This window comes from Salvia miltiorrhiza, chromosome 4 (genome assembly GCF_028751815.1).
Source record: "Salvia miltiorrhiza cultivar Shanhuang (shh) chromosome 4, IMPLAD_Smil_shh, whole genome shotgun sequence".
In the NCBI taxonomy this organism is placed as follows: Eukaryota; Viridiplantae; Streptophyta; class Magnoliopsida; order Lamiales; family Lamiaceae; genus Salvia; species Salvia miltiorrhiza.
In genome coordinates, this window is record NC_080390.1 from 54,450,911 (window position 1) to 54,462,948 (window position 12,038).

Genomic DNA, 12,038 nt, shown 5'->3' on the forward strand with positions numbered 1-12,038 from the left:
TGATCACAAGAGTTTTATGCTCTAGCATTTTATTAATTGATGATTAGTCTTACATATATTTTTTTTCTTACACATGGGTTATTACTACACCATATTTTTATATTTACTTAATGTAACACCCCATTATCCTCCACTAATATTTTCTTTTCCCTACCACTAATCTTTTTCCCTACCATCACTAATATTTTCTTTTCCCTACCACTAATCTTTTTCCCTACGACTACTCCTACCTCTCCACCACACTACTCCTTTTCCCCCACCACTACATTCTTTCTCCCACTCTCACAACTTTTCTCCCACCATTATCACACTCCATAGAAGCCTTTGAAGCCCCAAGAGAAGTAGCAAAGCAAGGGAGAGTGTGGGAAAACTATAGAGTGAAGGTTGTGCTTCGAGGGTGAGTTTTTCTTTGCTTTTTCTCAACTGAAAATGCTTTATGGCCATGGATTTTTACACATTTGTGTGCTATATTATGTGAGGATATGTTTTATGATTTTGGATGATTATTTTGGTAGAGTTTATTGGGTGAAAAACCGTGCATGAGGTAAGGCAGCGAATCTGCCATAAGCACACTGCTCGACAGTGTTTTGCAAGGCGATTCCAGCCATCCAAACGGTTCCCAAAAATTCCCAAATTCATTGTGTATCATCTTTCATATGTTTTCTATACTTTGGTAAAATTTCAGAAGGTTTGGAGCTCTTATGATTTATTTATGAATTTGTAAACATCACTGCCCATCTGGAATACATTTTTGGTAAACAATCTTTGGGAGGCCATAAGTAAAGTTTCAATCGGTGAAAACCTTTGAAACTTGAATATGTCACTCTAGACTCCCGTATCTTTCTTTTGACATCGGTCTCACCATTTTTGAGTAAGGGAAACAACCGGTATAAATTCTTGAAATCTAGTTCTTATTCCTTGTACCATCCAGTAGATTTTACAAACCTACGACTTTGAGGTGGCAAAGGCCGACTTAAATCTTTGATTCTCAAGCCTATCTTTCTTCTGAATATTCACTGACATGTTGGGAACTTACTTGTTCAGTTTTAGAATTTTTGGTGAAGCCTAAAGTGGTTTTTCCGATTTATGTTCTAAATCTGCCAAACTTGAACTCTTTTTGTGCACTGAACTTTAGACAGTCATATCTTCTAAACCATGAATGTTCTTGGAGTAAATCCATCTGTAGAGTGTTATGATCTCTCCCTAGTTTCCAGATTGACCCTTGGGGTTCCCAGTGGAGTTTTGTAAAGGGAGATATGAATTTTTAAAGAAAGCCCACTGACTTGGTTGTAATCTGGAAATCTGAAATTTTTAGATTTTTTGCTTGTTAAATACCCATCTTTGAGAGCGCATATCTTGCTCGTTTGAATTTTTTTTTTCATTCGATTCAAATTGGAGAATGATCCTTGAAATGTCTAGTTTCCAGAATGTCTTTTGGAGCCTCATTTGGAGATCCGAGGCAGATTTGATGTCTGTTGCAAAACAACCTCTTAAGAGCTCAAGTTGTTGAATTATTTTCTATGTATCAAAGTTTATTTTAAAGGATGTTTCATGAAAGATTTAGTATATGTGCGTAACGAGTTTGGGACTATTTATTTTAAATGAGGTCCGTTCTTTTATTTAAATTATGATGGACTTTTAATGAATATTTTTGGGATTAAACTCTTATTTCTTGATTTATATAAATTATTTTTTTAAGGACTTATAAATATGAATTTCGTAGGCCTACTGACCTACTGTGATCGACGGTTTGTCGATGTCTAATAGCTTTGAAAATTTTATAGAAAGTCCCTACATGAGTCTTGAGTACCCTGGTAAAATTTCAAGCCATTCCAACTTCGTTTGATACTTCTTTAAAATGCAAAACCTAAACTGCACATTACTACCGAGAATTTCAGAGAACAGAGGAAAGAGTCATTCATTTCAGTAGCTTACTGTGTGATCTAGATTTCCAAATTTTTATGGTATTAACCTTATTGTGTTATCTAGATATCCACCAAAGTTGAGCCCAGTTTGACAACGTTTACTATTTTTCAAAAATCCAAGTTTTCGATTGTTCAAAACTGCCGAACATGGTAGATCGTGGTAAAAACGTCATATCTCTCAAACCACTTGGAGTTTTCGACTCTACTTTTTTTTTATATGAAACTAGACTCGAAGATCTTTCTTTCGGTATGAGTCTCGAGTCCAGGAGATATCGGAGTCAGAACAGATTAAATTTTGAAGTTGAGTCAGTGTAAAAACAGAGCATGTTTTGATGATGTTTGATTGTGATTCTTATGTGCCTTATGTGTTTGTGTTGCCTATGTGTTTGAATGAGATTAGACGAGGTATGATTGATTTTTGACTGTCTTTAATGTAACGAATTATGGATGCTAGAACCCTAAAACATTAAAAGATACCCTAGGCACGTAGAATTAGACTTTGTCTTATGACAATTTCTTCACGAACTTATCGACTCTTCATCAATGAAGGTCCGGGCGACAGAAAGTGAAGCCGAAGAAGAAACGACTCTACGCCAGCTTTAAGAACAATTGAGGTGGGCATTACTTTTACTATACGTATATAGAGATCCCCTACGTGTCGTAGGCCTGTTATACGAATATATGCATGAGATGATTTTAACTATTAATTTCAGTTTATTATTATGCCCAAATGATAAATGACTCTTATGAAATGAAAATGAAATGTTCATGAAATGAAATGAAATGTTTATGAAATGATTGACTGCCAAAAATGTTTATGTTTTTATATGTATCCTATCTGTGTTGGTTCGCCAACTTTAAAGGAAATCCAATTGGGATCCTATGCTAGACAAAGGTCGCTAGCTAGGGTTAACGTGTACACTCATGGAGACCGCGAGTCGCTTGCGACCGGTCTTGGCGTCCGTGGTAAGGAGGCCTCCTTCCCGGCGCGTGACAGAAAGGACAGATATGGATCATATAGACTGAAAATGGGATGCGCATCCACCTTTATGAAAATGAATGAAATGTTTTAGTAAGCGCAGGTCATTCAAGAAAACCCCTGTGTGTTACTGTTGGCAGTTCAATTTATATATGTATGCATGTTGTATTTTCGGCTTATGTCACTGAGTATTTTTATACTCAGCATGTATTTCTAAATGTGCAGGTTGAGCAGGCGATGGAATGGATCGGTGTTGAGCGGATTTCCCTTTTGATGTTTATGTAATGAAACCTTGAGTATGCATCTCCATATGCATAACTCACACGTTTTTTCGCTGCAAACACTCTGACCTATTTATCATTTCTACTTGAACTTATTACTACTTCATTTTAATTAACTTTCAGTTGGGGTCTAGTCGTTATGGCAGACTCATTTGTGAATTACCCAAGTGGTTATATATATATACCACTAGTTTGTTATTAATGTTGGTTACTTAGTAAATCCCCTTTAATTTCCGTTTCTTATTGTTCACCCCAAGTCATAACCCCGGTTAACCCGTCATTGGGATAGTGGGCTGTGACATGAGTAATGTCGATGATGTGAAGGAAAGATAATTAATTGAGTATTAAGTAGAACGAATGGTTGACTGGTTGAACCGATTACTGCTATGTAGAATAACCTTGTAAATGAGAGATATACTACTAAACCATAAAGCTCGTGTAATTTTAAATAGATTCTATAAATATATATGATTTGATAAAGAGTGTTGCCACGATTCTTTATGGCTTCTTTTGTTTTAATATTTTGGGTGATGAGAGGGTAGTTTCAGTGAGATTGCTATTTTTCGTGGCATCGTGAGACTAACAAATAAGATAACATATAATATTAAATAACGATATTAAAAAAAATAGTAAAATTTTCACTCTTTTCAGGATTTGATCTCAGGTAAAATTTTACCCCTTCTGAATAAATATCAGTCATAGAATACATCAAATTAACATTTACAAATCAATATAAGATCTCATCACATATAAGAGATTTCATTGGAATATATATATATATAAAATATGTATAGTGAACTTTATATCATGTACAATAATCACACAATATATAAATCGTGTATATATATATATATATATATATATATATATATATATATATATAGGGGCGCGCTCCAGTGAGACCCCTTATTTTTCGTGTAACATGAGTACAATGAATAAGATATATAATACTAATGAACAAAACGTATATCTAATGAACAAGATGTATATACTGATGAAAAATAAAATTTTAAAAATTCGTGATGAATAAGACATATATACTGATGAACAGAGCCGTATATACTGATGAACAATGCAGTATATACTGATGAATAACAAAATTTAAAATATTCTGCTCCCTCCAGGATTCGAACCCTGCGAAAAAAAATCACCCTCCAGATACAATATCAGTCATAGGATTGATAAAATAAACGCACCATATCGTGCCCTAGATCTCACTAAAATTAGGGGGTCTCATTGGAGCGGCCCCCTATATATATATATATATAAAGAAGCTCTATACATAGTATAGAGCCTATACAATGAGTTTGTTATAATTAATCACAAAAATAAGGTACCCATTATTATCTTATAAATATTTTTTTTAAAATAACTCAATTATTTGTTGTTATTTTTATCATATACTCTTCCATATTGATCTCTACACAATTTAATCATATTCTCTAAGGCTATGTTTATCAGCAACCATCCAACCACCCAACCATCCAACCATCTTCAATATTTAATTAATTTCTCTCTCTTCCACATCACTATATTTATTCCAACCCAACCACCTCTATTTTTGTTGATTTATCAATGACCACTCCAACCACCCAACCACAACATTATATATAATTATTTTATTATTATTTTTAATCGTAATAATTTTAATTATATTAAATATAAATTAAAATATTACAAAAAAATTAAAAGGAAAAAAAAACAAACTAATACAAATTTAAATTACGACAAATTATAAATATAAACTACAACAATGCAAATTCGAAATAGAAAAAAAAATACATACTAAGCATTTAATTATCATCGCCAAACTTTTGCCAAATGTGTTCGATCAAGTCATTTTTTAGAGCATTGTGAGCTTCCCTGTTACGAAGTTGTGTCCTGTTCCTCATATAGCTTGCTAGACTTGCAATCCGTTCCGTGGAAAATTCAAAATTAGGATCATCATTAGCTTCAACATCTTCACTTTGGCTATTGAACCTTCTAACTTCCATAAATTCTGTTGGATCACAGTAATTTAGGTAAGTATGTCGCTCGTCTTCCACTATCATATTGTGCATAATAATGCAAGCAAGCATTACTTTTCCCATCATATCACGATCCCACATGAGACATGGTCGTTTGATAAAATTGAAACGAGCTTGTAAAACTCCAAATGCACGCTCAACATCTTTTCGAGCAGCCTCTTGATGTTGAGCAAACAGTTGATGTTTTCGAGTTTGTGGACCATTAACAGATTTGACAAATGCTGCCCATGAAGGATATATACCATCAGTGAGATAATATCCCATATCTTTTTCATGCCCATTTACCACATAACTAACCTTTGGTGCTCGACCTTCCAATATATCTTTGAAAACAGGCGATTGGTGAAGCACATTGATATCATTTCTTGAACCTGGAGTTCCAAAAAATGCGTGCCAGATCCATAGGTCTTGAGATGCGACTGCTTCCAAGATGATTATTGTCTTACCGCTTCTTCTTGTATATTGCCCAGCCCATGCAGTAGGGCAATTTTTCTATTCCCAATGCATGCAATCAATACTACCAAGCATACCGGGAAAACCGCGTTGAGCACCAACATACAGTAGACAAGCAAGATCTTCTTTCACGAGTGAGATCATATGGAAATTGAGGGTTTGAACCAGATCCAAAAACTTGGCTATCAATATTATCAAGATTAGGATAATAATCTTGCGAGTTTGAGAAATTTTGAGAATCCTCAAAAAAATTTCTAGGATCCATTGCAAAAAGTAGAAAATTTTGGTATGTATAACTATAAACAAATGAGGTCTATTTATAGAGAAATTAAAATTATAAATTTTAATATATATATATATATATATATATATAAAATAGATATTAAAATTTTATGCTAATATCTAAATTAAAATCAACCAACCAATAAAATTGCAACACATCATCAAAATCCTATCTAAAATGTGGAAGAGACCGCAGGTCTCAATTTGGTGGGGTGGAGACCACGGTCGGTCGACTTCAGCATAGATCATCTCATTTTTGCTTTTTTTTTTTTTAATTTCCTATGTGGCGGTCGACCACTGGCAAATTGGTTGCCGTTATTTGTAGTCTAACTAAGATTTTCTTTCTACCTCACAATTCACGCTCTAACTTATACGATTAATTATCTAAATACTTTGACAACTTATAAGCTTTTGAGACATTCCATATTATAATTTTTTTGAAATAATTTATAAGCTCTTTAAAATAAGCTTAGTACAATAAAAAATAAACTTATAATAGAAAATAATTAGATATAATGGTTGCAATGTGTAGGATATAGATAGTAGGAGTATTATTTAGTTAGTAATGATAATATTTTAAAATAGAGTGATGCTAAACAGCCACATTGTGGCCACCATCACTTAATTAGGAAAAATATTAATTTATCTAATTTATTTTTTAAAATAAAAATAAGATTTAATTATTTTATTGTATTCCACAATAACTTAAGTATAATGTAGAGAATACAATAAAATAATTAATTCCAATTTTTATTAAAAAAATAAATTAAATAAATTAAATAAATTTCTATTGAATTAGTTTGTGGTTGGCCACAATGTGGCTGTATAGATTTATTGATTAAAATAAGCTCTTTGAATGGTAGCTCTTCTTTCTTTCTTCTCCACGTCTGGAGAAGACACAGTGTGGAAATCAGGCCGAAAAATCTGGCAGTGAAAAGGAATTGACTTTTCAAACTTCAAAGCGATAGAAAGAGTGTGTGTGTGTGTGTTTCAATTTTCAATTTAAGACAAATCACAAGAAAAAAGGATGTCCGTTTATTGCATTTTCTGCAGTGGATGATCCGTACTCTCTCTCTCTCTCATGCTCATGCTGCATGAATCTCTGTCTCCGCCATTAATGCATGCTTCGTCCCCCCCTCTCCCTCTCTCTCTCTACATATATATATATATATGTATTTGCATGTGCATGTATAGTTGTACAGAGGGTACTCACATTCAATGCAACCCCCATTAAATGCTTTCATCTTCAATGCATCTCATCTTCTTGTTTGGTAAACCCCTCTCTCTCTCTCTCTCTCTCTCTCTCTCTCTTCGTGATCTTTTCTAGCATCTTGCATTTACTCCTCACTTCACACACAGCACATAGAATGGAAACAGTTGATTTACACTTTTCTTGGCGCAATTCTTGAAATACTACTGTTGCAAGCATTTATCTCCTAAAACATTAACACAGAATCCATTTTTATCCTCTTAAATATGCTCCATTTATGTGTCTGGAGATGTATATGTATCAATTACATTGGAAAAAAGGAAATGTTTTTGGAGATATATATATCTAATATGCTAGTATATTTTACAGCCAAAAATCATCTAGTTTGACCCTATTATCTCTATATATTTTTTGGGGTTTGGGAAAGTCTTGATTTGATGTTATCTAGCAATTCGGTGTATAGAAAGTGATATTGTATTATGATTGGCAAGAAAGAATTGGGAAATAAAACAAGCAAAGCCTCTCAAGACTGAAATACAAAGCAAAGTATCATCACAACATCAAATTCTAAAACTTGAATCTAGAAAATAATTACTATTTGTGTTTGACAGAGAGAGAGAGAGAGAGCCGAATATGTGGGAGAAATTAAAAACTCAGTGTGCAAAAACCTGAGTAGAAGGGAAGCAATAAATATAAGAATTTATTTGGTCTGCGGAAACATTCATTCAATTTATCCTCGTCCATGTTGATAAAAAAAATAATTGCCCTCTATATCTGGATAAAAATAAATAAAAGTATTAGTTTGTGGTATCCATTTACTAATCTGTAATTCTATTCTCTACTTATATCAGTGTGAGTGCGAGCATTGAATGCATCATCTTAGCCAGCTGAGAAAGTACTCTGAATTGTCTTTTCACATTTATGATTTTTCTACATTCAAACACTCCTCCACCTTTCCCTCACATCAAAAGGAACTTCTTCTCTTTGCTTCACACTCTCCTCTCTCTCTCTCTCTAGTATGATCTATTCACCACTGTAATCAGTTTGGTGTGTGTGTGTGTGTGTGTGTGTGATTGAATCCTCAAAAATGATCTTTCTTGCATTTTGTTTCATATCATTCAACATAATAGATACAAATCCTCTGTTTTCTTCTCTGTCTTAGGTGTGAGAGTGTTTATTTAGTGTGCATTTATAATTTAGAATCTAGAACAGAAAATCTCTCTCTCTCTCTCTCTTAATGGGAAGGGCACCATATTGTGATAAGAAGGGGTTGAAGAAGGGGCCATGGACTCCTGAGGAAGATGAGAAACTGGTGGAATATATCAAGAAACATGGCCAGGGAAGTTGGCGTTCTCTCCCCAAACTTGCAGGTTATTAATTCCCTTCAACCAACTTTTTTTTTTTTTTTTTTGTGAATCTCTATGATCTCCACTAGAATTTGGCAAATTTCCTTGTGTTAGATTCCAAGTGTTGATATTCACTGTAGAGATTCTCTTTAATAACTAGCCACAGTTGCTGTCCATTTAAGGCAATGCCTTTATTATGAATGCTGATTCCGAATCTTTCCCATTTTCAGGTCTTCTCCGCTGCGGCAAGAGCTGCCGCCTGCGCTGGACCAACTATCTCCGGCCAGACATCCGCCGCGGCCCCTTCACCGCCGACGAAGAGAAGCTCGTCATCCAGTTGCACGCCATCCTCGGCAACAGGTCCGACCATGTCTTAAATTTAGGGGCCAACGCAGAAAAAATACGTTTTAATTTGATGATATATAGGGGCTATTATACACATAATTATACAAAATACCGATAATTTAACTATAAAAAAACTTCTTATAGTTAAATTTATTTGGTAACTATATGCACATATGAGATTTGATCTACATGTAGGGTTGGACATAGGGGTGCTAGGTCCGTTGAAGCACCTCTAATAAAAAAAATGTTCGTTTTATATTATTCATTGTGTTTTCGATTATTTTTTAATTTTTTAAAAATTAATTTTCTGCGTCCGCCTCTGCAGGTGGGCTGCAATTGCGTCGCAGCTCCCGGGCAGGACGGACAACGAGATCAAGAACTTGTGGAACACGCATCTGAAGAAGCGGCTGCTCCAGATGGGCATCGATCCGCGGACCCACGAGGCCTCGTCCTCGTCGGCCGCCTGCCCGCAGAGCCGCCACATGGCGCAGTGGGAGACGGCCCGCCTCGAGGCCGAGGCGCGTCTCTCCAAGGAATCGATGTTCCTCGCTTCCTCGTCGCCGCCCGGGGCGGCGACGAGTCGTAATCCAGAGGGCGGGGACTACTTCCTGCGCCTCTGGAACTCCGAGGTCGGGGAGACCTTCCGGAAGCTTCGGAAGGAAGCTTCCGGAAGAACCGACGAGAGCCCGTCCTCGTCGTCCACGAAATGCAGCACCCTGTCCGAAGCCACCGTGAAGGTGGAGAAGTCGTCGTGCGTCGAGGACGTGTCGTGCAGCTCGAACGAGATGGAGGAGGACTCGTCGGAGTCGGCGCTGCAGCTGCTTTTGGATTTTCCGACCAATAATGATATGAGCTTCTTGAGCCAGCCCGACTGCTTCGGCTTCTTTCCTCCCAACTTCTTCTGAAACTTTTAAGCAGAAGATATATGTAATTTTTTGAGTTAAGGTTTCTGTCTTTGTAAGAAAGATTGCAGATGTAATTTCCTCTGTTCAGACTCTGTAACCTTAAAAATTGACAAATATATTTTCTCTCTAGCTTTAACACACACGCACAAAAAAACAAGAGAATTGACATTTTTTTTTTACTTGGGAGAGGGGGAGCGGCGAGGTTTGAATCCTAAACTTCACTGTTCATAGACATGAGTTCGCACCGAGATTTAATGTTTGAAGCATTTGAAACGCATTTTAGGAAGGTGGCCGTCTGCGCGATACTGGGCGGCCATCTCCTCCGCCTTGAGCAGTTCTTGGCCCTTCACTGCTTCAACCATAGCTCTCTTTTCCTCTGCCTTTTTGTGGATCTGTGCTTCCTTGTTCTTCGCCTTCTCCGCGTACTCCGCCTTCTTCCTCTCCAACCGCTCCTCGACTTTCTTGAGACGCGCCTCAAGGGACACCTTCTTGCTGTTCTCCCATGAACTCACTTTGGCTTGCTTCCTTTCAGCCCTGCAACAAATGTCAAATATTGAACATTTTATTGCATGAAACATTGTAAAACTAGCGGAATATTAACTGTCTCAAGCTCGATTTGTTTAAATTTGGTGTTTGAGCTCGGCTCGAACTTTTGCTTTATTGATTGAGTTTGTCTCGCGAGCTCTTGGTTCAAGGTCGACTCGTGTGATACTCGATAATGTCGTATTCGAACTTGAACTCGAGTTCGACTCATCTAATATTCGTATAAGTGTTTGAGCTGGTTAAAAAGCTCGAAAATGGTGTAGTATCATTTCTACTTAACAAATCTTTTGTTCTACAAATATATGTTTTGTATGAAGATTTGTGCACTGGCTCGACTGAAGGCTCTCACAAATATGTTTGCGAGTTCAATGAGCCGAGCACCATCAAGCTTGCGCGCGATGATGTTGTATTCGAGCTTGAACTTGAACTCGGCTAATCTGATATTCATATAAATGATATTCGAGCTCATTAAAAGCTCAAAAAATGTGTAGTATATCATTTCTACTTCAAGGTCAAGGTTTTTTCTTCTAAAAATAGTACTATTTTTTGCATGAAGACTCGTGCATTGACTTGATTGAAGGCTCAATTAAAGGTTCGAAACCATATTTGCTAGCTCAACAAGTCGAGTACCGTCAAGTTCAAGCTCGGTTCGATAAAATTATCAAGCTCAAAATCAAATTCAAATTTAACTTATTTAATCAAATCGAGCTCAGAATGAACTTTATTCAAGTCAGAGCTTCGAATAAATTGTTAGTAGCTCTGTTAATTTACAAACCGCAAATTAGAGCCCTAAAGAAGGGGATACCTGTTTTGGGCTCTGCTCTTTCTGCTTTCCTCCCACGCCTTGATGAAGGAGAGCTCCTTCTCCTGCTCTAGCTTCGCCAGAGAAACATCTGTCAAAAATAGACTTGAAAATGCTCATGGTCTTCCTCCTAAAAACCAACCATGATATTCTAATGCTCAAAATAAATTTAATAAAATTACATTTGTATAGTAATAGCATAGAGAGATTCTACATGGTTAAATCTTTGGGAACATTTGTTAGGGATTTCAAGAAAAGAAAATTACCAGATCACCAATATATATAATAGTCACACAACTTATAACAATATACATATTTTGCTTAACAATTTATATAATATACATTTTCTAAGTCAACAATAGAATAAAAGTGATGGGTTTCCAAAGGCCCACCGTAATGGGCCTTCATGGAAGCTCATTATGATTATTGAATGTCGATCTCTCATGAAACCATGCATGCATGTCAAAACTGTGAAATTAAGGGAATTTACTCGGCGGAGGTTGGGCGTCCTGTGGCGGCGGCGACGGCGACGGCGGAGACAGCGCCATCCGTATGTGGCACTTTCCGGCGCCTCCGACCTCTCCGACGGCAAGCAAGGCCAAAATGGACAGAAGCTCCCAATAGACAACCGGAGAGAATAACGAAAGGGCTCGTACGTTTCTAAATGTGGAAATAGCAACGGAAGGCTATGCCAACAACCGATTAACCTGCGAATCCAACATACGTGTCTGGCTCTACATTCTTAGAGAGAGAGAAGGAATTTGTCGACATAAATTAAACATACTCCCTCTGTCCCACGAATCTTGACACGTTTTCATTTGGGACATTTGCAAAAATGCCCACATCCTTATAAAAACTTGTAAAATTGCCCACTTTCATAAACAAAAGTGGGCAATTTTACAAGTTTTTATAAGAAGGGGGCATTTTTCCCTATTAACTC

The 12,038-nt window shown here is 36.4% G+C and overlaps 3 protein-coding genes and 1 long non-coding RNA gene across 5 annotated transcripts; 2 read left to right on the forward strand and 2 right to left on the reverse strand.

Moving 5' to 3' along the window:
• Window positions 1–229: 229 nt before the first annotated feature.
• On the forward strand, window positions 230–3,424 carry LOC131020758 (uncharacterized). Of its 2 annotated transcripts, XR_009100761.1 has the most exons (3): window positions 230–397; window positions 2,475–2,539; window positions 3,130–3,424. It is a non-coding gene; the product is annotated as an uncharacterized LOC131020758 (long non-coding RNA). The 2 variants fall into 2 exon arrangements; XR_009100760.1 differs by lacking the exon at window positions 2,475–2,539.
• A 1,554-nt stretch (window positions 3,425–4,978) lies between these two features.
• On the reverse strand, window positions 4,979–5,930 carry LOC131023634 (uncharacterized). Its single transcript, XM_057953179.1, has 2 exons — window positions 5,772–5,930; window positions 4,979–5,704 (listed from the first exon to the last, which is right to left on the reverse strand). Exons 1-2 carry the CDS (start codon window positions 5,928–5,930, stop codon window positions 4,979–4,981), a joined length of 885 nt encoding a protein of 294 aa, XP_057809162.1.
• Window positions 5,931–7,714: 1,784 nt separating this feature from the next.
• LOC131020705 (transcription factor MYB17-like) lies at window positions 7,715–9,891 on the forward strand. Its single transcript, XM_057949696.1, has 3 exons — window positions 7,715–8,527; window positions 8,734–8,863; window positions 9,174–9,891. Exons 1-3 carry the CDS (start codon window positions 8,395–8,397, stop codon window positions 9,751–9,753), a joined length of 843 nt encoding a protein of 280 aa, XP_057805679.1. The 5' UTR covers window positions 7,715–8,394; the 3' UTR covers window positions 9,754–9,891.
• Window positions 9,795–11,762, reverse strand: LOC131020740 (remorin-like). Its single transcript, XM_057949750.1, has 3 exons — window positions 11,589–11,762; window positions 11,102–11,189; window positions 9,795–10,287 (listed from the first exon to the last, which is right to left on the reverse strand). The coding sequence occupies exons 1-3, from the start codon at window positions 11,644–11,646 to the stop codon at window positions 10,005–10,007; spliced, it is 429 nt and encodes a 142-aa protein (XP_057805733.1). The 5' UTR covers window positions 11,647–11,762; the 3' UTR covers window positions 9,795–10,004.
• Window positions 11,763–12,038: the final 276 nt, after the last annotated feature.

Excerpts from the sequence above, each read along its gene's own strand:
- LOC131020740 (XM_057949750.1), bottom strand. The coding sequence starts at position 11,646 with ATGGCGCTGTCTCCGCCGTCGCCGTCGCCGCCGCCACAGGACGCCCAA. Across the intron at positions 11,190-11,588 it reads GGACGCCCAACCTCCGCCGA|ATGTTTCTCTGGCGAAGCTA; the intron begins GTAAATTCCCTT and ends TATTTTTGACAG. Across the intron at positions 10,288-11,101 it reads AAGAGCAGAGCCCAAAACAG|GGCTGAAAGGAAGCAAGCCA; the intron begins GTATCCCCTTCT and ends CATTTGTTGCAG.
- LOC131023634 (XM_057953179.1), bottom strand. The coding sequence starts at position 5,930 with ATGGATCCTAGAAATTTTTTTGAGGATTCTCAAAATTTCTCAAACTCG. Across the intron at positions 5,705-5,771 it reads GAAGATCTTGCTTGTCTACT|AAAAATTGCCCTACTGCATG; the intron begins GTATGTTGGTGC and ends CATTGGGAATAG.
- LOC131020705 (XM_057949696.1), top strand. The coding sequence starts at position 8,395 with ATGGGAAGGGCACCATATTGTGATAAGAAGGGGTTGAAGAAGGGGCCA. Across the intron at positions 8,528-8,733 it reads TTCTCTCCCCAAACTTGCAG|GTCTTCTCCGCTGCGGCAAG; the intron begins GTTATTAATTCC and ends TCCCATTTTCAG. Across the intron at positions 8,864-9,173 it reads CACGCCATCCTCGGCAACAG|GTGGGCTGCAATTGCGTCGC; the intron begins GTCCGACCATGT and ends CCGCCTCTGCAG.